The sequence below is a fragment of the Dendropsophus ebraccatus genome, chromosome 10, assembly GCF_027789765.1.
Source record: "Dendropsophus ebraccatus isolate aDenEbr1 chromosome 10, aDenEbr1.pat, whole genome shotgun sequence".
NCBI lineage: Eukaryota > Metazoa > Chordata > Amphibia > Anura > Hylidae > Dendropsophus > Dendropsophus ebraccatus.
The window spans coordinates 4,770,840-4,797,504 of record NC_091463.1 but is presented as its reverse complement, the minus strand read 5'-3'; the positions used below and the strand labels follow the sequence as shown (position 1 = coordinate 4,797,504).

Below are 26,665 nucleotides of genomic sequence, written 5' to 3'. Positions count from 1 at the left end.
TTGTAGATAACAGTCCTATCCCATCATACAGTCATGTTGTATTGTAGATGTAGGTAACAGTCCTATCCCACTATACAGTCATATTGTATTGTAGATAACAGTCCTATCCCATCATACAGTCATGTTGTATTGTAGATGTAGGTAACAGTCCTATCCCATCATACAGTCATGTTGTATTGTAGATGTAGATAACAGTCCTATCCCATCATACAGTCATGTTGTATTGTAGATGTAGATAACAGTCCTATCCCATCATACAGTCATGTTGTATTGTAGATGTAGATAACAGTCCTATCCCATCATACAGTCATGTTGTAGATGTAGGTAACAGTCCTATCCCATCATACAGTTGTATTGTAGATGTAGGTAACAGTCCTATCCCATCATACAGTTGTATTTTAGATGTAGGTAACAGTCCTATCCCATCATACAGTTGTATTGTAGATGTAGGTAACACAGTCCTATACCATCATACAGTTGTATTGTAGATGTAGGTAACACAGTCCTATACCATCATACAGTTGTATTGTAGATGTAGGTAACACAGTCCTATACCATCATACAGTTGTATTGTAGATGTAGGTAACAGTCCTGTCCCATCATACAGTTGTATTGTAGATGTAGGTAACAGTCCTATCCCATCATACAGTTGTATTGTAGATGTAGGTAACAGTCCTATCCCATCATACAGTTGTGTTGTAGATGTAGGTAACAGTCCTGTCCCATCATACAGTTGTGTTGTAGAAGTAGGTAATGTGGTCCTATCCCATCATACAGTCATGTTGTATTGTAGATGTAGGTAACAGTCCTATCCCATCATACAGTCATGTTGTATTGTAGATGTAGGTAACAGTCCTATCCCATCATACAGTTGTATTGTAGATGTAGGTAACAGTCCTATCCCATCATACAGTTGTGTTGTAGATGTAGGTAACAGTCCTATCCCATCATACAGTTGTGTTGTAGAAGTAGGTAATGTGGTCCTATCCCATCATACAGTCATGTTGTATTGTAGATGTAGGTAACAGTCCTATCCCATCATACAGTCATGTTGTATTGTAGATGTAGGTAACAGTCCTATCCCATCATACAGTTGTGTTGTAGATGTAGGTAATGCAGTCCTATCCCATCATACAGTTGTATTGTAGATGTAGGTAACAGTCCTATCCCATCATACAGTTGTGTTGTATTGTAGATGTAGGTAACAGTCCTATCCCATCATACAGTTGTGTTGTAGATGTAGGTAATGCAGTCCTATCCTATCATACAGTCGTGTTGTATTGTAGATGTAACCGGATCAGGCGGTTGTGGGAGGTTTGGTGTCTTGCAGAGTGGACGGTACAGGGCTTTACACCCTGTCTGTAGTGGTATGTGTGTGCACAGTATGGCAGTGATGGGAAGGGGTTAATGCCGCCTTTTGATCCGCAGTAACTTGCCTCACTACCGCTCCTAATAACTGTTTATTTCACAAGCGTAATTGCTTTTCCCCTATTAAATGATTCAACGTGATTTGTGTGTCAGCGCCACAGGGGACGGTGCTGTTCCGCCGGAGCTATTCACAGACAGGGACAGATTATCGCACCGCGCGCTGATTGATGGCTTTTTTTAATGCGTAAAGTAGTAAATTCAAGTGTAAAACAAAATTCATTTATCCAAGGAAAGCATTTGTCACTCGTCTTCAGCGCTGAAAACGTCTCCTTACCGGGAGCGTGACCCTTACCGCAGGGAGTTGGCGGTACGTGGAGCGCCACCATTACTTGTTTACTTCAGGACTGGAGGCCGATTACGATGTATTAAAGTAAAGGAATAGAGAGTTGTGTTTATTGGCTTGTGGTTTGTATGGCAGAATGTACGGAGGTTGTAAAGTTTCTACCGCCCGTGGTGAGATGATACTCCATGTTACATTAGCCGTTCTGTTCTAAGCTCCACCCTCCTTAGCCATCCCACTCCCACTGTAAATTCTAAGCTCCACCCACTTTGCAGAAGCCGCTCCCCTGCAAGTTCTAAGCTCCACCCACTTTAGTGAAGCCCCTCCCTTTGTTAGTTTTAAGCCAGGTATGTGAGGAATTTGATCTGTGTGTCTAAATCCTCCAGAGACTCTTCCATTGTGTCGTCCTTCGGTGGTGCCTTATGCTGTATGAGTGGTCAGGCTGTGTGAGGATGATATAGTGTAGAGACCCCACGGCTCAGGGATACATCAGCTTTACCCTGTACTGGGCCCTATTACACAAAGCAATTATCGGCCGATATCAGCCGTCACGGACGATAATAGTCTCGTGTTACAGAAGACATGCATAATGTTGGCTGATTGTTTTTTCTTTTTTTTAAAATGTTGAAAGCTCAACGATCTAGAGAGCAGTGATATGCTGGCGTCGCCCCGTGTAATAGGAGCGGCGGCAACTGACTGCCCCTATCTTCTATGGGCTGTCTGGACGATCTAACGATCACCCGGGCAGCCCCCCTGCTCTTACGCTGACGTGTGTAATAGCGCCAGCAGCGAGCCGGGGACGAGGAGAACGCGGGCGCTGATCTGACAGGCCAGTGCTAGTTTGCTCCTCTGAATCGCGCTGTGTAATAGGGGCTCTGAGGAGGCGTGAGACTGATAGAGCCGGTTACCTGGGGATGACCTGACATAGCAGAGGCGGCTGGGCTGTGTCCCTGTGACATGTGCTATTCCAGTACAAGGAACTGTGATGTCACCGGAGACTTCCAGCCGTTAATCATTACTCCGACAGGCTGCGCCTCCGATTTCATTGCCTGTTTGTTTTTCTCTATATAATGTACAAGATTAATAGATTTATATGTCTGTAAGTGATGAAGCCTTCTCTCTCAGTGTAAACGAGGACGGAGCCGGACCCCATAACATGGCAGCCACAGGCATCAGGCATGAGCCGGACCCCATAACACGGGGGCCACAGGCATCAGGCATGAGCCGGACCCCATAACATGGCAGCCACAGGCATCAGGCGTGAGCCGGACCCCATAACACGGGGGCCACAGGCTTCAGGCGTGAGCTGGACCCCATGACACGGGGGCCACAGGCTTCATGCGTGAGCTGGACCCCATAACACGGGGGCCACAGGCATTAGGCGTGAGCCGGACCCCATAACACGGGGGCCACAGGCATCAGGCATGAGCTGGACCCCATAACACGGGGGCCACAGGCATCAGGCGTGAGCTGGACCCCATAACACGGGGGCCACAGGCATTAGGCGTGAGCCGGACCCCATAACACGGGGGCCACAGGCATCAGGCATGAGCTGGACCCCATAACACGGGGGCCACAGGCATCAGGCGTGAGCTGGACCCCATAACACGGGGGCCACAGGCATTAGGCGTGAGCCGGACCCCATAACACGGGGGCCACAGGCATCAGGCATGAGCTGGATCCCATAACACGGGGGCCACAGGCATCAGGCGTGAGCCGGACCCTATAACACGGGGGCCACAGGCATCAGGTGTGAGCCAGACCTTATAACACAGCATTTGTTGCCTTTATACTTCAAGATATTGAACCATTTTTTTTTTATGTATTCCTTATGATTTAAAAGGTATCCAAGGTATTAGCATTTACAGGGAGAGACAGGGAGACAGTGCTATCTGTACCTCCATCATCTACAGGAAGAGACAGGGAGGCAGTACTATCTGTACCTCCATCATCTACAGGAAGAGACAGGGAGACAGTACTATCTGTACCTCCATCATCTACAGGAAGAGACAGGGAGGCAGTACTATCTGTACCTCCATCATCTACAGGAAGAGACAGGGAGGCATTACTATCTGTAACCCAATCATCTACAGGAAGAGACAGGGAGGCAGTACTATCTGTACCTCCATCATCTACAGGAAGAGACAGGGAGGCAGTACTATCTGTACCTCCATCATCTACAGGAAGAGACAGGGAGGCAGTACTATCTGTAACCCAATCATCTACAGGAAGAGACAGGGAGGCAGTACTATCTGTACCTCCATCATCTACAGGAAGAGACAGGGAGGCAGTACTATCTGTAACCCAATCATCTACAGGGGGGGACTGGGAGGTAGCACTATCTATCTGTGGGGGAAGGGGGGGGGGGGGTGTAGAAGATAAAAGAAAATTACATATATATATTTTTTTATTTTTTTTTTGGCTTTTTATTTGAGATAAAGCCCTACTGATTTGTTACGGACTTGCCCATTGTTTGGCGGCTGTTTATTAGTAGTCTGCTGGAGATTTTGGTGTGTGAGCGCTGTCCGTCTTCTCCCCGTATTACGGAGACTTCTTTGCACAGTCCCTATGGGATGGCTGTCTTTAGCGCTGCGGTTCCCCTAGCAGCGAGGACGTGTCCGTTCTCTTCCGAGGGTCTATAAGCAGACTTTGGCCTCCGTTCAGGAATTCCCAATTATCTCCGGGCAATCTCAGCTTCCAGTGTGCACGGAACAAGTCTGCTTCTGTCTACCACATCTGGAAAATGTTACACCGGGGCGTGCTGGCTGTCGTCACAGGGAGACCGACAGGCCCCCACCCCCGCCCGCCCGCCATCCCATTAACCCTCTCACTACATCTACAGCTCCTTTAACCCATCACATTTCTTCTTGATGCATAAAATGTGACAAAGTAACAAAAAGCTGAATGCAGCGGCGTCCGGTCTCCTCCCAGCGTATGCACAGATCATTGGGGGGGGTCCATTACTTTATCATTGTGTAATGGTTGTCACTTATAGGAGAACATTTACTCATGATTTTTTTTGTTTCTTTTCTTTTAGAGGGAAAATTCTGTGACTATCCTACCATTGTATCGTACAACGGTAGGCATGTGTGATTTTATGTGTTTTATCTTGTTTATATTGATGTAGGGTGAGCTGTATACATATATATCTATATACTGGATGCATCCCCTCACACTGTGTACATATATATCTATATACTGGATGCATCCCCTCACACTGTGTACATATATATCTATATACTGGATGCATCCCCTCACACTGTGTGTATACATATATATCTATATACTGGATGCATCCCCTCACACTGTGTGTATACATATATATCTATATACTGGATGCATCCCCTCACACTGTGTGTATACATATATATCTATATACTGGATGCATCCCCTCACACTGTGTATACATATATATCTATATACTGGATGTATCCCTTCACACTGTATGTATACATATATATCTCTATATACAGTGTGTATACATAAATATCTCTATATACAGTGTGTGTATGTGTGTGTGTGTGTATATATATATATATATATATATATATATATATATATATATATATATATTATACAGTTGTATACATAAATCTCTATATACAATGCGTATACATATATCTCTCTGTATACAGTGTGTACATATATATCTCTATATACAGTGTGTATATATATTTATATACAGTGTGTATACATATATATCTCTATATACAGTGTGTATACATATATATCTCTATATACAGCGTGTATACATATATATCTCTATATACAATGTGTATACATATATCTCTATATACAGTGTGTGTACATATATATCTCTATATACAATGTGTATACATATATCTCTCTATATACAGTGTGTGTACATATATATCTCTATATACAGTGTTTACATATATCTATATAGTGTGTGTACATATATATCTCTATATACAATGTGTGTGTGTACATATATATATATCTATATACAATGCGTATACATATATCTCTGTATACAGTGTGTGTACATATATATCTCTATATACAGTGTGTATACATATATCTATATACAGTGTGTGTACATATATATATCTATATACAGCGTGTGTACATATATCTCTATATACAGCGTGTATACATATATATCTCTATATACAGTGTGTATACATATATATCTCTATATACAGCGTGTGTACATATACATCTCTATATACAGCGTGTGTAGATATACATCTCTATATACAGCGTGTGTAGATATACATCTCTATATACAGCGTGTGTAGATATATATCTCCATATACAGTGTGTGTACATATATATCTCCATATACAGTGTGTATACATATATATCTCCATATACAGTGTGTATACATATATATCTCAATATAAAGTGTGTACATATATCTCTATATACAGCGTGTATACATATATATCTCTATATACAGCGTGTATACATATATATCTCTATATACAGTGTGTGTACATATACATCTCTCTATATACAGTGTGTATACATATATATCTCTATATACAGTGTGTATACATATATATCTCTATATACAGCGTGTATACATATATATCTCTATATACAGTGTGTATACATATATATCTCTATATACAGTGTCTATACATATATATCTCTATATACAGCGTGTATACATATATATCTCTATATACAGCGTGTATACATATATATCTCTATATACAGTGTGTATACATATATATCTCTATATACAGTGTGTATACATATATATCTCTATATACAGCGTGTATACATATATATCTCTATATACAGCGTGTATACATATATATCTCTATATACAGTGTGTATACATATATATCTCTATATACAGCGTGTATACATATATATCTCTATATACAGTGTGTATACATATATATCTCTATCTACAGTGTGTATACATATATATCTCTATCTACAGTGTGTATACATATATATCTCTATATACAGCGTGTATACATATCTCTATATACAGCGTGTATACATATCTCTATATACAGCGTGTATACATATATATCTCTATATACAGTGTGTATACATATCTCTATATACAGTGTGTATACATATCTCTATATACAGCATGTATACATATATATCTCTATATACAGTGTGTATATACATATATATCTCCATATACAGTGTCTATACATATATATCTCTATATACAGTGTGTATACATATCTCTATATACAGTGTGTATATACATATATATCTCCATATACAGTGTGTACATATATCTCTATGGACGTCTCCTCTGCCGTATCTTTGCATCCTGCTCTGTAATGTTTTTGTCGGCGCTGTGTGAGTGTTTTTCCCTTTTTCTCCCCGTTTTTTTCCATTCCTGGCCGTCTCTGGCTTTCAGCTGATTAACACCTCCTTCTCACATCTCCGTCCGCCCGTCCTGTCTGCTTTTCTCAGATTTGCTCACTCGCCAGCACTTTGTTTTGCTTTATTCGTCTCTCTATTGGCCCTCTGGGATTTCAGCCATAACTGGGCCGGAGAAGCCGGCAGGACTCCGGGTGCAGAGAGGGTTCAGGCGGTGAGCGCGGCGGCCGAGGGTGTCCCTTCCTCACAGCACCGGGAATGTTGCTCAACCACATAGTTGTAGTGGAGGCCCTGGGGGGTGAAAGCGGTCACAACTACCCCATGATGGGAGCACGTGTTACAGACTACAGAGAGCAAAGCATCAAACGCAGAACTATAGATGTTTAATGCATTAAATATGAAAGGTCAGAGCCGCCACGGAGACCATCCACCCGGGCCGCGTCCTCTTTCATCCCGCTGGGTCTTACAAACTGATTACTACAGCAAATGGAACTTGGAGAGAGATTAAAAACATTGGTTTATTTGCATATTTTTTCCCAGCATTCCTCACGGCAGCAGATGCATATGAGAGGGGGGGGGGATTAGGATGATCAGGCAGATTTTTGCACCTGTGTTTGCTGTTTGGTATCTTCCCGGTTTTGCCAACTTTCTAAAATTGTCCGGTTGCTTGGTTACCCGACTGTTTTCAATGATGAAGCCAAGGCAGCAGCCATATTTAGCTCTGCGACTGCCAAAAAGGTCCGCAGCATATGACAAAACAGCGTGCGGCAGACGGGAAGTGTCATTCTACTGAAATAAATGGACAGCCTGAAAATGAGGAAATGAAAGAGCAGCTCCGGTCTGTATCAATATTAACACGGGCGGAACAGCGAGGCTTTATAAGTCATCTGCCAAAGACGTCGCCATAAAAGTCATTTTCCTAAATCACTTTTCCTTATTTTGAATCACTCCCATCAGTCATCCTTAGGATTGGGCCTATATATATATATATATATATATATATATGAGAGGACAGTTCCTTTGTGGTGCCCCCTGCTGATAAATCACTTTATATTTAATATAAATCACTTCATATTCCTGTATATAGGGGACAGTATTATAGTATATTCCTGTATATAGGAGCAGTATTATAGTAGTTATATTCCTGTATATAGGGGACAGTATTATAGTAGATATAACTACTATAATACTGCTCCCTATATACAGGAATATAACTACTTTAATACTGCCCCCTATATACAGGGATATAACTACTATAATACTGCTCCTATATACAGGAATATAACTACTATAATACTGCTCCTATATAGAGGAATATAACTACTATAATACTGCCCCCTATATACAGGGATATAACTACTATAATACTGCTCCCTATATACAGGAATATAACTACTATAATACTGCTCCTATATACAGGAATATAACTACTATAATAGTGCCCCTATATACAGGGATATAACTACTATAATACTGCTCCTATATACAGGAATATAACTACTATAATACGAACTGGAGAGAATGGAACGGCTGCACATCCCATCTATGGCTGATACTAATGCCGCTAGGCCTATATTAAAAATCAACACCAGAGTGTCTGTATATGAATTGATCAAGCCATATTGCCCCGTGTACCACCGCGCAGGTCCTCTGGTCCACACGGGTCCCTACGCTAACTCCACACCGTGTCGGTTTTTTATTTAGCCTAGCGGCACTAGTATCAGCCATAGGTGTGAGGTGCAGCACTCTGTTTCTTCCCTGAACCGCATAAATACTATAATACTGCTCCTATATAAAGGAATATAACTACTATAATACTGCGCCCTATATACAGGGATATAACTACTATAATACTGCTCCTATATACAGGGATATAACTACTATAATACTGCTCCTATATACAGGAATATAACTACTATAACACTGCTCCTATATACAGGAATATAACTACTATAATACTGCTCCTATATACAGGAATATAACTACTATAATACTGCTCCTATATACAGGAATATAACTACTATAATACTGCTCCTATATACAGGGATATAACTACTATAATACTGCTCCTATATACAGGAATATAACTGATATAATACTGCTCCTATATGCAGGGATATAGCTACTATAATACTGCTCCTATATACAGGAATATAACTACTATAATACTGCTCCTATATACAGGAATATAACTACTATAATACTGCTCCTATATACAGGGATATAGCTACTATAATACTGCTTCTATATACAAGAATATAACTACTATAATACTGCTCCTATATACAGGAATATAACTACTATAATACTGCCCCCTATATACAGGAATATACTACTATAATACTGCTCCTATATACAGGAATATAACTACTATAATACTGCTCCCTATATACAGGAATATAACTACTATAATACTGCTCCTATATACAGGGATATAACTACTATAATACTGCCCCCTATATACAGGGATATAACTACTATAATACTGCCCCCTATATACAGAAATATAACTACTATAATACTGCCCCCTATATACAGGAATATAACTACTATAATACTGCCCCCTATATACAGGAATATAACTACTATAATACTGCCCCCTATATACAGGGATATAACTACTATAATACTGCCCCCTATATACAGGAATATAACTACTATAATACTGCTCCTATATACAGGGATATACTACTATAATACTGCTCCTGTATACAGGAATATAACTTCTATAATACTGCCCCCTATATACAGGAATATAACTACTATAATACGGCTCCTATATACAGGAATATAACTACTATAATACTGCTCCCTATATACAGGGATATAACTACTATAATACTGCTCCTATATACAGGAATATAACTACTATAATACTGCTCCTATATACAGGAATATAACTACTATAATACTGCTCCTATATACAGGAATATAACTACTATAATACTGCTCCTATATACAGGGATATAGCTACTATAATACTGCTTCTATATACAAGAATATAACTACTATAATACTGCTCCTATATACAGGAATATAACTACTATAATACTGCCCCCTATATACAGGAATATACTACTATAATACTGCTCCTATATACAGGAATATAACTACTATAATACTGCTCCCTATATACAGGAATATAACTACTATAATACTGCTCCTATATACAGGGATATAACTACTATAATACTGCCCCCTATATACAGGGATATAACTACTATAATACTGCCCCCTATATACAGAAATATAACTACTATAATACTGCCCCCTATATACAGGAATATAACTACTATAATACTGCCCCCTATATACAGGGATATAACTACTATAATACTGCCCCTATATACAGGGATATAACTACTATAATACTGCTCCTTATATACAGGAATATACTACTATAATACTGCTCCTATATACAGGAATATAACTACTATAATACTGCTCCCTATATACAGGAATATAACTACTATAATACTGCTCCTATATACAGGGATATAACTACTATAATACTGCCCCCTATATACAGGGATATAACTACTATAATACTGCCCCCTATATACAGGAATATAACTACTATAATACTGCCCCCTATATACAGGAATATAACTACTATAATACTGCCCCCTATATACAGGAATATAACTACTATAATACTGCTCCTATATACAGGGATATACTACTATAATACTGCTCCTATATACAGGAATATAACTACTATAATACTGCCCCCTATATACAGGAATACAACTACTATAATACTGCTCCTATATACAGGAATATAACTACTATAATACTGCTCCCTATATACAGGGATATAACTACTATAATACTGCTCCTATATACAGGAATATAACTACTATAATACTGCCCCTATATACAGGAATATAACTACTTTAATACTGCCCCCTATATACAAGAATATAACTACTATAATACTGCTCCTATATACAGGAATATAACTACTATAATACTGCTCCTATATACAGGGATATACTACTATAATACTGCTCCTATATACAGGGATATACTACTATAATACTGCTCCTGTATACAGGAATATAACTACTATAATACTGCTCCTATATACAGGAATATACTACTATAATACTGCTCCTATATACAGGAATATAACTACTATAATACTGCTCCTATATACAGGGATATACTACTATAATACTGCTCCTATATACAGGGATATACTACTATAATACTGCTCCTGTATACAGGAATATAACTACTATAATACTGCTCCTATATACAGGAATATACTACTATAATACTGCCCCTATATACAGGGATATAACTAGTATAATACTGCCCCTATATACAGAAATATAACTACTATAATACTGCTCCCTATATACAGGAATATAACTACTATAATACTGCTCCCTATATACAGGGATATAACTACTATAATACTGCTCCCTATATACAGGAATATAACTACTATAATACTGCCTCCTATATACAGGGATATACTACTATAATACTGCTCCTATATATAGGATTATAACTACTATAATACTGCCTCCTATATACAGGGATATAACTACTATAATACTGCTCCTATATACAGGAATATAACTACTGTAATACTGCTCCTATATACAGGAATATAACTGGTATAATACTGCTCCCTATATACAGGGATATAACTACTATAATACTGCTCCTATATACAGGAATATAACTACTATAATACTGCTCCTATATACAGGAATATAACTACTATAATACTGCTCCTATATACAAGAATATAACTACTATAATACTGCTCCTATATATGTAAAGTGACTGACTGTAAAGCGACACCACAGTCGGTGTTTAGTGACTATCAGGCGTGTCTTTGCCCCTGTCAGTAGCCCCCTGGAGGTGTGAGCGGCTGCTCCCGTGTTGCAGACACAAGCCTTGCACGCTCAGGTTCACAGTTAATGGGCTGTGACCGTCCTGGTGGCTGATCCTGTGATCGCTGCTGATTTGTGTTGTGCAGGGTCAGGATGCAGCGTCTCGGGCCCCTCACATGTCACACTGTATTACAGGGTTGTCTCCTGTCAGACACACTTGGCTGCCCCCACTCCGGCCCTTCCCTCCATGCTGACTATAGGGCAGTGTGTAGACTTCACCCTTCTGTGTGGCCTTATACACAGAAGCTGTGCGCATCTACCCCCCCCCCCCCCCCCCCTGTTATCGGACGCCCCAGGTGTCTTGTAATACACAGGGGATATTATTAGGGATCAGTTACAGAATAATACAAATCTATCTGGCTGTATGATGATGCGGAATGGCCGCACTCTGCACCCCTGAAGGCTCTCTCTCTCTCTCTCTCTCTCTCTCTCTCTCTCTCTCCTTCTACTTCTGCTCTGTTTAAAGGGGTGATCCAGGATTAGTGATGCACGATGCACCGAAATATCGATACTGCTATTGATATTTCGGGCAGAAAAACGGTTGGGTACCAGGATTTCCTGGTATCGATACTTCTTGTTAAGCTGCATAATAGCGCTGCTTAACATGAAGTATAGTGCAGAGAACACGGCCGGCGGCTATCTGAGCACCGGCCATGTTCTCTGTGCGCCCCCTGGTCTCCCCTCCTCCGCCCGCGCACTGTCGGCTCCCGACGGCGCCAAATTCAAATAGCCGGCACATAACGATCGCTTGTGTCGGCTATTTGTACATGCCGCAGTCACACTGACAGCGGCATTTAACCCCTCCCAAGCCGCTCTATATGCAGCAGTCTGCTGCATATGGAGCGGCCCCCACTGCTAATGCCATTCCCAGTCCCAGCATACCTTCTTGTTGGGAGTTGTTGTGCACAAGAAGGGATGCTGGAAATTGTGTCAGGAGGCTGCTGCACTACAACTCCCAGCAGCATACCTCGTGCACTACAACCCCCAGCATACCTCTTTGTGCACAAGGAGGTATGCTGGGAGTTGTAGTGCACAAGAAGGTATGCTGCTGGTAGTTGTTGTGTCAGGAGGTTGCTGCTGAACAACTGCAAGTCCCAGCATACCTCCTTGTGCACTACAACTCCCCACAAGAAGGTATGCTGGGGGTTGCAGTTGTGCATTAGCAGTCTCCTTGTGCACTACAACTTCCAGCATAACTTCTTGTGGGGATTTGCAGTACACAAGGAGGTATGCTGGGGGTTTTAGTGCATAAGAAGGTATTCTGGGAGTTGTGTCATTGCACAACTGCAACCTGCAGCATACTTTCTTGTGGGGAGTTATAGTGCACAAGGAGGTATGCTGGGAGTTATAGTGCACAAGGAGGTATGCTGGGAGTTATAGTGCACAAGGAGGTATGCTGGGAGTTATAGTGCACAAGGAGGTATGCTGGGAGTTGCAGCTGTGCAGCAGCAGCCTCCTGACACAACATCCCAGCATACCTCCTTGTGCACTACAACTCCCCACACAAAGGTATGCTGGGAGTTGTAGTGCATAGGAAGGTATGCTGCGAGGTAGAGGGAAAATAAAAAAAAAGTGTTTAAAAAAACAATAAAGGTTCTAATAATCCCCCCTTTTTTAGGGGTCTGGTGGGAGGGGGAACAGAGGGGTCTGGTGGGAGGGGGAGCAGAGGGGTCTGGTGGGAAGGGTAGCAGAGGGGTCTGGTGGGAGGGGGAACAGAGGGGTCTGGTGGGAGGGGGAACTGGGGGGTCTGTTGGGAGGGGAGCAGAGGGTTCTGGTGGGAGGGGGAACTGGGGGGTCTGTTGGGAGGGGAGCAGAGGGGTCTGGTGGGAGGGGGAGCAGAGGGGTCTGGTGGGAGGGGGAACTGGGGGGTCTGTTGGGAGGGGGAACTGGGGGGTCTGTTGGGAGGGGAGCAGAGGGTTCTGGTGGGAGGGGGAACTGGGGGGTCTGTTGGGAGGGGGAGCAGAGGGGTCTGGTGGGAGGGGGAGCAGAGGGGTCTGGTGGCAGGGGGAACAGAGGGGTCTGGTGGGAGGGGGAACTGGGGGGTCTGTTGGGAGGGGAGCAGAGGGTTCTGGTGGGAGGGGGAACTGGGGGGTCTGTTGGGAGGGGAGCAGAGGGGTCTGGTGGGAGGGGGAACTGAGGGGTCTGGTGGGAGGGGGAACTGGGGGGTCTGTTGGGAGGGGAGCAGAGGGGTCTGGTGGGAGGGGGAGCAGAGGGGTCTGGTGGGAGGGGGAACTGGGGGGTCTGTTGGGAGGGGAGCAGAGGGGTCTGGAGTTAAAAGGAACAGAGGTTTTCTGGAGGAGGGGGAAGCAAAGGGGTCTGGTGGGAGGGGGAACAGATGGGTCTGGAGGGAGGGGGAATGTCGGGGTCTGGAGAAGAGGCAGAGTATATAGATTGAGCTGTATTTTTAGTCTTAGAGATCCCCTTTAAAGCGAATGAACCATCAGGTACATTCGCTTGAAGTATTGGCCATGTATCGAAAGGCAACGGTGTGGGGAAACCAGTGCTGCAGCCCTTTTTTGGACCGCATCATTGGTTTCCCTGCGCCTGCGCTGTTCTGTACATAGGCAATACATAAAACGAATGTACCTGATGATACATCAGATGTCATGGGAAGTGTCGGGAATCATCTTTGCTCTTCCGATTGTTCGGTAAAATCTCTAGATCTAACATACCGTGGGCGCATGCCTGTAGCTGCCTAATGGACAGGTGGATCTGATGCCCCCTCCCCCATACACACAGGATAGGGGTCGGCGCTGTTACATGTATGTACTATATATGATGACCTTTCTATTGGCCTGCAGTTGGGGGGGGGGGGGGGTCCCGGGGTCTTTCACTGCCCCTTATTTAGCCCCGTCTCTATTCTCCATATCAGGCCTGATGAGAGAGACCATCCGCCGGTCTCAGACATGATAGATTAGTTTTCTATGTGGATCGGTGTGAGAGCGCAGCCTCCTGAGAGACACAGCCATTGCTTCACATTGTTACTGACGTCCAGAGTGAGCGCCCGGCTCCAGCCGCAAATCACAACCATGTGCCGGCAATGGCCGTGCCGCTACACTCAATATTAGATAAATATCTTAATGGCTTCTCGTTGGGAAATCCTTTGATACTAAACTTTTCAACCTTAAGATCTTTCATTCCCAGAATCCTGCGGTCCGCGAGGTTTGTAGAATGAGAGGCTCATGACCATGACTGCTGCGGATCTAGATATGTGAGGAGATGAGGTACAGGGGGGAGCTGTAGATGGGGTACAGGGGGGAAATGTACATGGGGTACAGTGTGGAAGTGTAGATGTGGTACAATGGGGGAGCTGTAGATGGGGTACAGGGGGGAGCTGTAGATGGGGTACAGGGGGGAGCTGTAGATGGGGTACAGGGGGAGCTGTAGATGTGGTACAGGGGGGAGCTGTAGATGGGGTACAGGGGGAGCTGTAGATGGGGTACAGGGGGAAGTGTAGACGGGGCACAGGGGGGAGCTGCAGATAGGGTACAGGGGGAAGCTGTAGATGGGGTACAGGGGGAAGCTGTAGATGGGGTACAGGGGGAGATGTAGATGGGGTACAGGGGTGAGCTGTAGATGGGGTACAGGGGGGAGCTGTAGATGGGGTACAGGGGGGAGCTGTAGATGGGGTACAGTGTAGACGGGGTATAGGGGGGAGCTGTAGATGGGGTTCAGGGGGGAGCTGTAGACGGGGCACAGGGGGGAGCTGCAGATAGGGTACAGGGGGAAGCTGTAGATGGGGTACAGGGGGAGTTGTAGATGTGGTACAGGGGGGAGCTGTAGATGGGGTACAGGGGGAGCTGTAGATGGGGTACAGGGGGAAGTGTAGACGGGGCACAGGGGGGAGCTGCAGATAGGGTACAGGGGGAAGCTGTAGATGGGGTACAGGGGGAAGCTGTAGATGGGGTACAGGGGGAGATGTAGATGGGGTACAGGGGTGAGCTGTAGATGGGGTACAGGGGGGAGCTGTAGATGGGGTACAGGGGGGAGCTGTAGATGGGGTACAGGGGGGAGCTGTAGATGGGGTACAGTGTAGACGGGGTATAGGGGGGAGCTGTAGATGGGGTTCAGGGGGGAGCTGTAGACGGGGCACAGGGGGGAGCTGCAGATAGGGTACAGGGGGAGATGTAGACTGGGTACAGGGGGGATGTAGGCAGGGTGCTAAGGGGAGGGGTAGACCGGCTATGGGGCGGGTGTATATGAGGGGATATGTAGACAGTGTGCGTCCTCTCCTTTTCTATCCCTGTGTGATGAAGTTACTGCGGGGCGCCGCTGGGCATAATATCCAGGATGGTCGCTCCTATCCTGCTACCTGGCTCCAGTTTGACTTTCCTGTGTACTCTTCTGTCTGTAAAGAATCCACAGCATTGTTCATCCTGATCCTCCTGGTGCATGAATATAATTTCAGGATTATGGTGAAGACACAGGCTGGAAGGCAGTAGAGAAGCCAGCTGCTCCAAAACTACAACTCCCAGCATGCCCTGACAGCCTGTCACTGTCCTAATGGGCTGGCAGTTGTACAGCTTATTATGTTGTTTGCTTCCGTATTGGATCGGTCTTTAGAATTGTTGCGTTGTTGTATTTGTTCTATTTTGTTTTGCGTACAGTTAAATCGTTTTTGCTGTTTTTTGGTGGATAATTTGATATTGTTGAAATACGGAGGTAAAAAATCCGGAACAGACCGGGGCCTATGGAAATACAGTCCGGCGACCTCTAGGGGCCACAAATGGCACCAATATGGATGTAATGGAGCGCAAGCACTGATATACGGCTCTGTCTGAACACAAACCCCGGACATGGGAAGAACGCAACGTATAGAACTGGGAGTGCGGCCATGTGACTGACACCCCGAAAGTTGTCAGCTTCAGTGTAGGAGATGGAGAACAGAACCGCATCTTTTTTTATGACTTTTTGCCGGATTCTGCGTGGCCGTCAGATGCGAGGACTGCGCTATTTCTGTCGGTGCGGCTAATGATTTTATAAGCAGGATGTTCTTACAGAAATCAATCCACTGCAGTGGGAAGGGATCGGCCCGGCGAGGAGCGCTCAGAAAGGATGTCCCCAAAATAGCCCGTCTGCGAGCAGCAGCAAAGCGGGAACAAGAGCCGGAGGCTGCTGGCCGGCGTTCAGGGAGCCGCGCTGTGGATTCAGAAAGTGATTGTGACGTCCGCGGACATATTGACCGGTGTTTGCGTGTAAAGCGACACACTTGGAAATAAACAATCTGTGCGGCCTGTCCTGGACCCTGGCTGTCCCCTGGCAGGCGCAGGATGTACTCAGGGGCTGCCTGTATATAAAGCTGTGGAAACATCCCCCCCCTTTCCGTCAGGGCCGGTCATATATACACAGAGGGAACGCCAACCCGTCCGCCGCGCCAATGACCTACATTTCTCTGTAATTATAAGGCCAGCGCTCCTAAGAGATTTAATAAACAATTCATTAGCGGGACGAGAGCGGCCATGTTGTTTCCTCTGCCACTTTAATGAGAGAGAAGTCGTCTGTGGGAGCGGAAACAGAAGATGTAGCTGATTCCGCGTCTGTCCGCGGGGGCCAAACTGTAAGACGCAGTATCCACATCTGAAATCTGCGCTGATTCTCCCTGGATGTATCCGAACGCGCGTTCAATCTCACTAATGTCTGAAAGTCCAGCATGGCGGCTTCCAAAACCGCGTGCGGAAAGATAAGCGATATGAAGGGCGGCATGGGTATTGTATTTCCCATTGTCTTTCTTTAACATTGAAGAATGGTTTAGGACAGGTCTAGATGACTCGGCGGCTGTCGTTACGCTGTCGGTGACATCACTGTGTTTGCTCCAGGCTGTGCGGGTCAGTAGCCTCCACTGGGCCCCCGCATAAGCTGCGTTTTTACATCTAATACAGTGTTCCTCAACACCATATAAGTATAGTTATACTCGGTGCATCAGGTAGTATCCCAGATGATATATAATTATGTCCATCAGGTAGTATCACAGGTGATATATCATTATACCCATCAGGTAGTATCACAGGTGATATATAATTATACCCATCAGATAGTATCACAGGTGATATATAATTATACCCATCAGGTAGTATCACAGGTGATATATAATTATACCCATCAGGTAGTATCACAGGTGATATATAATTATGCCCATCAGGTAGTATCCCAGATGATATATTATTATACCCATCAGGTAGTATCACAGGTGATAAATAATTATACCCATCAGGTAGTATCACAGGTGATATATAATTATACCCATCAGGTAGTATCACAGGTGATATATAATTATGCCCATCAGGTAGTATCCCAGATGATATATTATTATACCCATCAGGTAGTATCACAGGTGATAAATAATTATACTCATCAGGTAGTATCACAGGTGATATATAATTATACCCATCAGGTAGTATCACAGGTGATATATAATTATACCCATCAGGTAGTATCACAGGTGATAAATAATTATACTCATCAGGTAGTATCACAGGTGATATATAATTATACCCATCAGGTAGTATCCCAGATGATATATCATTATACTCATCAGGTAGTATCACAGGTGATATATAATTATACCCATCAGGTAGTATCACAGGTGATATCATTATACTTATCAGGTAGTATCACAGGTGATATATTATTATACCCATCAGGTAGTATCACAGGTGATAAATCATTATACCCATCAGGTAGCATCACAGGTGATATATAATTATACCCATCAGGTAATATCACAGGTGATATATTATTATACCCATCAGGTAGTATCACAGGTGATATATAATTATACCCATCAGGTAGTATCACAGGTGATAAATAATTATACCCATCAGGTAGTATCACAGGTGATATATAATTATACCCATCAGGTAGTATCACAGGTGATATCATTATACCCATCAGGTAATATCACAAGTGATATATTATTATACCCATCAGGTATTATCACAGTTGATATATAATTATACCCATCAGGTATTATCACAGGTGATATATAATTATACCCATCAGGTAATATCACAGGTGATATATAATTATACCCATCAGGTAGTATCACAGGTGATATATAATTATACCCATCAGGTAGTATCACAGGTGATAAATGATTATACTCATCAGGTAGTATCACAGGTGATATATAATTATACCCATCAGGTAGTATCCCAGATGATATATCATTATACTCATCAGGTAGTATCACAGGTGATATATAATTATACCCATCAGGTAGTATCACAGGTGATATCATTATACTTATCAGGTAGTATCACAGGTGATATATTATTATACCCATCAGGTAGTATCACAGGTGATAAATCATTATACCCATCAGGTAGCATCACAGGTGATATATAATTATACCCATCAGGTAATATCACAGGTTATATCATTATACCCATCAGGTAGTATCACAGGTGATATATTATTATACCCATCAGGTAGTATCACAGGTGATATATTATTATACCCATCAGGTAGTATCACAGGTGATATCATTATACTTATCAGGTAGTATCACAGGTGATATATTATTATACCCATCAGGTAGTATCACAGGTGATAAATCATTATACCCATCAGGTAGCATCACAGGTGATATATAATTATACCCATCAGGTAATATCACAGGTTATATCATTATACCCATCAGGTAGTATCACAGGTGATATATTATTATACCCATCAGGTAATATCACAGGTTATATCATTATACCCATCAGGTAGTATCACAGGTGATATATAATTATACCCATCAGGTAGTATCACAGGTGATAAATAATTATACCCATCAGGTAGTATCACAGGTGATATATAATTATACCCATCAGGTAGTATCACAGGTGATATCATTATACCCATCAGGTAATATCACAAGTGATATATTATACCCATCAGGTATTATCACAGTTGATATATAATTATACCCATCAGGTATTATCACAGGTGATATATAATTATACCCATCAGGTAGTATCACAGGTGATATATAATTATAGAATGTGTTCTTCCGCAGCTTCATAAAATTCAGTAGCTTTATTCAACGTCACAAAACATAAAATAACAAGTGATTTAAAAGACACGGCGTGTCTTTTAAATCACTTGTTATTTTATGTTTTGTGACGTTGAATAAAGCTACTGAATTTTATGAAGCTGCGGAAGAACACATTCTTTTCTTATCATGGATGATTCGGGCTGCGGTCTCCAACATTAGTACCCGCGAGCTTCTACATCACGGAGATCCATATATCAGGTGAAGCAAGGCTATGTGGGTGAGCTGACAACCCTCTACCTGTTTTATTGCGATATATAATTATACCCATCAGGTAGTATCACAGGTGATATCATTATACCCATCAGGTATTATCACAGTTGATATCATTATACTTGGTGCATCAGGTATTCTTTGCATGGGATGTCCTCAAAACATGACCTGCTGGTGGGACTTGAGGACTGGAGTTGAGAGACTCTGGTCTAATAGGTTTCTAAAACGGATCTCTCCGCGACATCTGAAGTTCAACCAGGGAGAATCCGGACACACAGAACGCTGGCCCATTATGTTGGTGTTGACGTGATGTGGATTCTCTATCTGTAGACTCTATGGTTACCCTTTATATTATAGGGCCTGCCGATCCTGCTGAACACAGTGGGTTAGGCCATCTTTATGGTAGATTTCCAGCTTTAGTGTTTTTGGGCCCTGTTGCCTGTTCCTCTGTAGGGCGTCCTGTACACTTCCTTCTCACCTTATAGCAAGGGGCACAGGACCACCCGGCACTGGGCTCCATCTCTACACGGCCTTCCCCTATAGTGTACCCAGGCTTGTAGTATTAGGATTATGGAGGATTTGGCAGTGGACAGTTCTGTAGATGTTTTTGCTGTAATGTCGGCCTCTTAGTGCGGCAGATTCTCCTGGCGGTGCGGAACGTCTCGGGCCTTTTATCTTTTGCTTTTAGCCTTATTTAATCTGGATGCCAGAGAGTTTCTTCTCCAGTTCTCTGAAGTTCTGAGCTTGCCTATGGGCTGTACTTAGTCAAGGGGAGGGCGACTGACAAGCTGTTTGTGTAGACGGGGCAGAGAATGGGGCTCGGCAGACACAGATCCACCACGGCTCAGGAAGACGTCTTAATCGCTGCTGCCCCCGTCTTGCAGTGGGCGTTGTGAAGTGTTCTCAGCATACGGTCTGTGATCAGGGCTAACTTGTCCGGGAAGGTTGAGTTCCTTTCTTTTGCCGCGTACTATTAAAGGATTACCAGCCTTGAGGCCTGTAAGAGGCTCACACAGATTTACATCCCTTTTACAGAAAGACTCATTAAAGCGCTGGCAGAGGGCCGCCATTTGTGCAATCATTTCCCCTGACTGTTGTATCCCGGGCTTCCCGCAGGGCACTCGAGTGTCTGTGTCTCTTCACTTTGGAGCCGCAGACTCTTACAAGTCTATCAGTCCTTCGGCGTCCCTTAAAGGAAAACCATCCCCATGATGTGCGTTTAGTATGTTGTAAACTTGTGCATGATCTAACACAACGTCCGCTTATTACTGGAGGGGTTAATGCGCATAAACCATCCGGTCTGCGTCCGAGATAAATGGTCGTACAGATAGCACCAGATTATTGTGGAGGCGCTATCATACCTATAAGGGTGTCCGCTATACTCAGGTTGTGTAACACAAATCCTATTCATAGGTGACTATCATGGTGGCAGCCTATGTACGTTAGGACGTGTACGCACAATCTGCCTCACATACTGGGATTATACTGGGAATTATCTTGGCGCTGGTTTTTCCACGTGGTTTGAAGATGGTGGGGCTGAATTTCAGGCAATGAAAAAAAGAATGTGAAATCAATAGGAGCTTAAATATCGGCGCCAAAGTTCACATAAATCTCACTGCGCAACCCTCTTCTGATGGTCAGCAGGGATTTCACATGCAGATTTAACATCTTATTTTTCAGCATGAATATCAGCAAATGTGAACGCGTCCTTAGCGGCCTGTAGATGGCCATGACGTGTCCAATCTTAGACGTCACGTAGCTAAAATAGCAATAAAACCTAATAAAAATAGATGTGAATACATTACAATATCCATATGGTGACAGTGCTCAGATTACAGGGCTAGAAGAGCAGTCCTTGCCCCCAGTCAGTGGTTGGTGACCGCTCCGTCTCCGTCTCAGTAAAGACCAAAAGTTTCGACACACCTTCTCATTCAAAGAGTTTTTTGTATTTTCATGACTATGAAAATTGTAGATTTACACTGAAGGCATCAAAACTACGAATTAACACATGTGAAAATATATACTTAACAAAAAAAAGTGTGAAACAACTGAAAATATGTCTTATATTCCTGGTTCTTCAAAGTAGCCGCCTTTTGCTTTGATTCCTGCTTTGCACTCCTGGCATTCTCTTGAGGAGCTTCAAGCGGTAGTGACCGGAAATGGTTGTCACTCCCCAGGTGTGCGGCCCCGTCAGGTGTAATAAGTGGGATTTCTTGCCTTATAAATGGGGTTGGAACCATCAGTTGTGTTGTGCAGAAGTCAGGTGGATGCACAGCTGATGGTCCTACTGAATAGACTGTTAGAATTTGTGTTATGACAAGAAAAAAAGCAGCTAAGTAAAGAAAATCGAGCGGCCATCATTACTTTACGAAATAAAGGTCAGTCAGCCCGAAAAATTGGGAAAACTTTAAAAAGTGTCCCCAAGTGCAGTTGCAAAAACCATCGAGTGCTACAAAAAAACTGGGTTACATGAGGACCACCCCAGGAAAGGAAGAACAAGAGTCACCTCTGCTGTGGAGAAGATCATCCGAATCACCAGCCTCAGAGACCAGGTCAGTGCCGGCACACAGAGTTCTAGCAGCAGAGACATCTCTACAACAACTGGTAAGAGGAGACTGTGCAGCAGCAGAGACATCTCTACAACAACTGGTAAGAGGAGACTGTGCAGCAGCAGCAGAGACATCTCTACAACAACTGGTAAGAGGAGACTGTGCAGCAGAGACATCTCTACAACAACTGGTAAGAGGAGACTGTGCAGCAGAGACATCTCTACAACAACTGGTAAGAGGAGACTGTGCAGGAGCAGCAGAGACATCTCTACAACAACTGGTAAGAGGAGACTGCAGGAGCAGCAGAGACATATCTACAACAACTGGTAAGAGGAGACTCTGTGCAGCAGAGACATCTCTACAACAACTGGTAAGAGGAGACTGTGCAGCAGCAGCAGAGACATCTCTACAACAACTGGTAAGAGGAGACTGTGCAGCAGCAGAGACATCTCTACAACAACTGGTAAGAGGAGACTGTGCAGGAGCAGCAGAGACATCTCTACAACAACTGGTAAGAGGAGACTGCAGGAGCAGCAGAGACATATCTACAACAACTGGTAAGAGGAGACTCTGTGCAGCAGAGACATCTCTACAACAACTGGTAAGAGGAGACTGTGCAGCAGCAGCAGAGACATCTCTACAACAACTGGTAAGAGGAGACTGTGCAGCAGCAGAGACATCTCTACAACAACTGGTAAGAGGAGACTGTGCAGGAGCAGCAGAGACATCTCTACAACAACTGGTAAGAGGAGACTGTGCAGCAGCAGCAGAGACATCTCTACAACAACTGGTAAGAGGAGACTGTGCAGCAGAGACATCTCTACAACAACTGGTAAGAGGAGACTGTGCAGCAGAGACATCTCTACAACAACTGGTAAGAGGAGACTGTGCAGGAGCAGCAGAGACATCTCTACAACAACTGGTAAGAGGAGACTGCAGGAGCAGCAGAGACATATCTACAACAACTGGTAAGAGGAGACTCTGTGCAGCAGAGACATCTCTACAACAACTGGTAAGAGGAGACTGTGCAGCAGCAGCAGAGACATCTCTACAACAACTGGTAAGAGGAGACTGTGCAGCAGCAGAGACATCTCTACAACAACTGGTAAGAGGAGACTGTGCAGCAGCAGCAGAGACATCTCTACAACAACTGGTAAGAGGAGACTGTGCAGGAGCAGAGACATCTCTACAACAACTGGTAAGAGGAGACTGCAGCAGAGACATCTCTACAACAACTGGTAAGAGGAGACTGTGCAGCAGAGACATCTCTACAACAACTGGTAAGAGGAGACTGTGCAGCCGCAGAGACATCTCTACAACAACTGGTAAGAGGAGACTGTGCAGCCGCAGAGACATCTCTACAACAACTGGTAAGAGGAGACTGTGCAGCCGCAGAGACATCTCTACAACAACTGGTAAGAGGAGACTGTGCAGCAGCAGCAGAGACATCTCTACAACAACTGGTAATAGGAGACTGTGCAGCAGCAGCAGAGACATCTCTACAACAACTGGTAATAGGAGACTGTGCAGCAGCAGCAGAGACATCTCTACAACAACTGGTAAGAGGAGACTGTGCAGCCGCAGAGACATCTCTACAACAACTGGTAAGAGGAGACTGTGCAGCAGCCGCAGAGACATCTCTACAACAACTGGTAAGAGGAGACTGTGCAGCAGCAGAGACATCTCTACAACAACTGGTAAGAGGAGACTGTGCAGCCGCAGAGACATCTCTACAACAACTGGTAAGAGGAGACTGTGCAGCCGCAGAGACATCTCTACAACAACTGGTAAGAGGAGACTGTGCAGCCGCAGAGACATCTCTACAACAACTGGTAAGAGGAGACTGTGCAGCCGCAGAGACATCTCTACAACAACTGGTAAGAGGAGACTGTGCAGCAGCAGAGACATCTCTACAACAACTGGTAAGAGGAGACTGTGCAGCAGCAGCAGAGACATCTCTCCAACAACTGGTAAGAGGAGACTGTGCAGCAGCAGCAGAGACATCTCTACAACAACTGGTAAGAGGAGACTGTGCAGCAGAGACATCTCTCCAACAACTGGTAAGAGGAGACTGTGTGCAGCAGAGACATCTCTACAACAACTGGTAAGAGGAGACTGTGCAGCAGAGACATCTCTACAACAACTGGTAAGAGGAGACTGTGCAGCAGAGACATCTCTACAACAACTGGTAAGAGGAGACTGTGCAGCAGCAGAGACATCTCTACAACAACTGGTAAGAGGAGACTGTGCAGCAGAGACATCTCTACAACAACTGGTAAGAGGAGACTGTGCAGCAGCAGCAGAGACATCTTTACAACAACTGGTAAGAGGAGACTGTGCAGCAGCAGCAGAGACATCTCTACAACAACTGGTAAGAGGAGACTGTGCAGCAGAGACATCTCTACAACAACTGGTAAGAGGAGACTGTGCAGCAGCAGCAGAGACATCTCTACAACAACTGGTAAGAGGAGACTGTGCAGCAGCAGAGAGATATCTACTACAACTGGTAAGAGGAGACTGTGCAGCAGCCTTCATGGTATAATAGCCGCTAGGAAACCACTGCTGAGGACGGGCAATAAGCAGAAGAGACTTGTTTGGGTAAAGAACACAAGTAATGGACATTAGACCATTGGAAATCTGCGCTTTGGTCTGATGAGTCCAAATTTGAGATCTTTGGTTCCAACCACCGTGAGTTTGTGCCACAGAGAAAAGGTGACTGGATGGACTCTACGTGCCTGGTTCTCAACGTGAAGCATGGAGCAGGCGGTGTGATGGTGTGGGGGTGTTTTTCTGGTGACACTGTTGGGGATTTATTCAAAATTCAAGGTATACTGACCCAGCATGGCCGCCACAGCATCTTGCAGCGGCCGCTATTCCATCCGGTTTGCATTTAGTTAGACCATCCTTTATTTTTCAATAGGACAATGACCCCAAACACACCTCCAGGCTGTGTAAGTGCTACATGACCAAGAAGGAGAGTGATGGGGGGGCTATGAGTTGGTTTGGGGTGAGCTGAACCGCAGAGTGAAGGCAAAAGGGCCAACAAGTGTTAAGCATCTCCTCCTTCAAGACTGTTGGAAGACCATTTCCGGTGACTACCTCCTGACGCTCATCAAGAGAACGCCAAGAGTGCAAAGCAGGAATCACAGCAAAAGGCGGCTACTTTGAAGAACCTAAAATATAAAACAGATTGTCAGTTGTTTCACACTTTTTTGTTAAGTATCTAATCCCACGTGTTAATTCATAGTTTTGATGCCTTCAGTGTGAATCTACAATTTTCATAGTCATGAAAATACCGAAAACTCTTTGAATGAGAAGGTGTGTCCAAACTTTTGGTCTGTACTGTACGCTATCGGCTCTGCCGACTCCAGCTGTTCTTACTATCATGGCACAGCCATTCTGCCTCTTACAGATTACAGGGCTAGTAGAGCAGCCCTTACCCATGGCCAGTGGTCGGTGAGCGCTCTGTCTCTCCACCTTCTCCATCTATGGCATCGGCTCCAGCTGTTCTTACTATCATGGCACAGCCATTCTGCCTCTTACAGATTACAGGGCTAGTAGAGCAGCCCTTACCCATGGCCAGTGGTTGGTGAGCGCTCCGTCTCTCCACCTTCTCCATCTATGGCATCGGCTCCAGCTGTTCTTACTATCATGGCACAGCCGTTCTGCCTCTTACAGATTACAGGGCTAGTAGAGCAGCCCTTACCCACGGCCAGTGGTCGGTGAGCGCTCTGTCTCTCCACCTTCTCCATCTATGGCATCGGCTCTGCCGGCTCCAGCTGTTCTTACTATCATGGCACAGCCGTTCTGCCTCTTACAGATTACAGGGAAAGCTGCAAGCTCGTAGCGAAAGTTAAAAACCCAATTAGCGTCTTATCTCGGAGTTTATTCCTTGGAGCACATTGAAGGAAACCAGTAATTTAAT

The 26,665-nt window shown here is 44.1% G+C and overlaps 1 protein-coding gene across 7 annotated transcripts in view; it reads left to right on the top strand.

Annotated features, from left to right (window-relative positions):
* RXRA (retinoid X receptor alpha) overlaps positions 1-26,665 on the top strand; it is a 193,611-nt gene that overhangs the window by 67,232 nt on the left and 99,714 nt on the right. For 6 of the 7 annotated variants that reach the window (XR_011358654.1, XM_069943181.1, XM_069943177.1 and 3 more), the window contains exon 2: positions 4,746-4,787. The exons of the other annotated variant lie outside the window; for it this stretch is intronic. Coding sequence is in view for 2 of the 6 variants with exons in the window: in XM_069943177.1 (XP_069799278.1) it covers positions 4,746-4,787 (42 nt within the window). In the remaining 4 variants the exon portion in view is untranslated. The remainder of the gene's footprint in view (positions 1-4,745; positions 4,788-26,665) is intronic. 7 annotated transcript variants of the gene reach the window in all.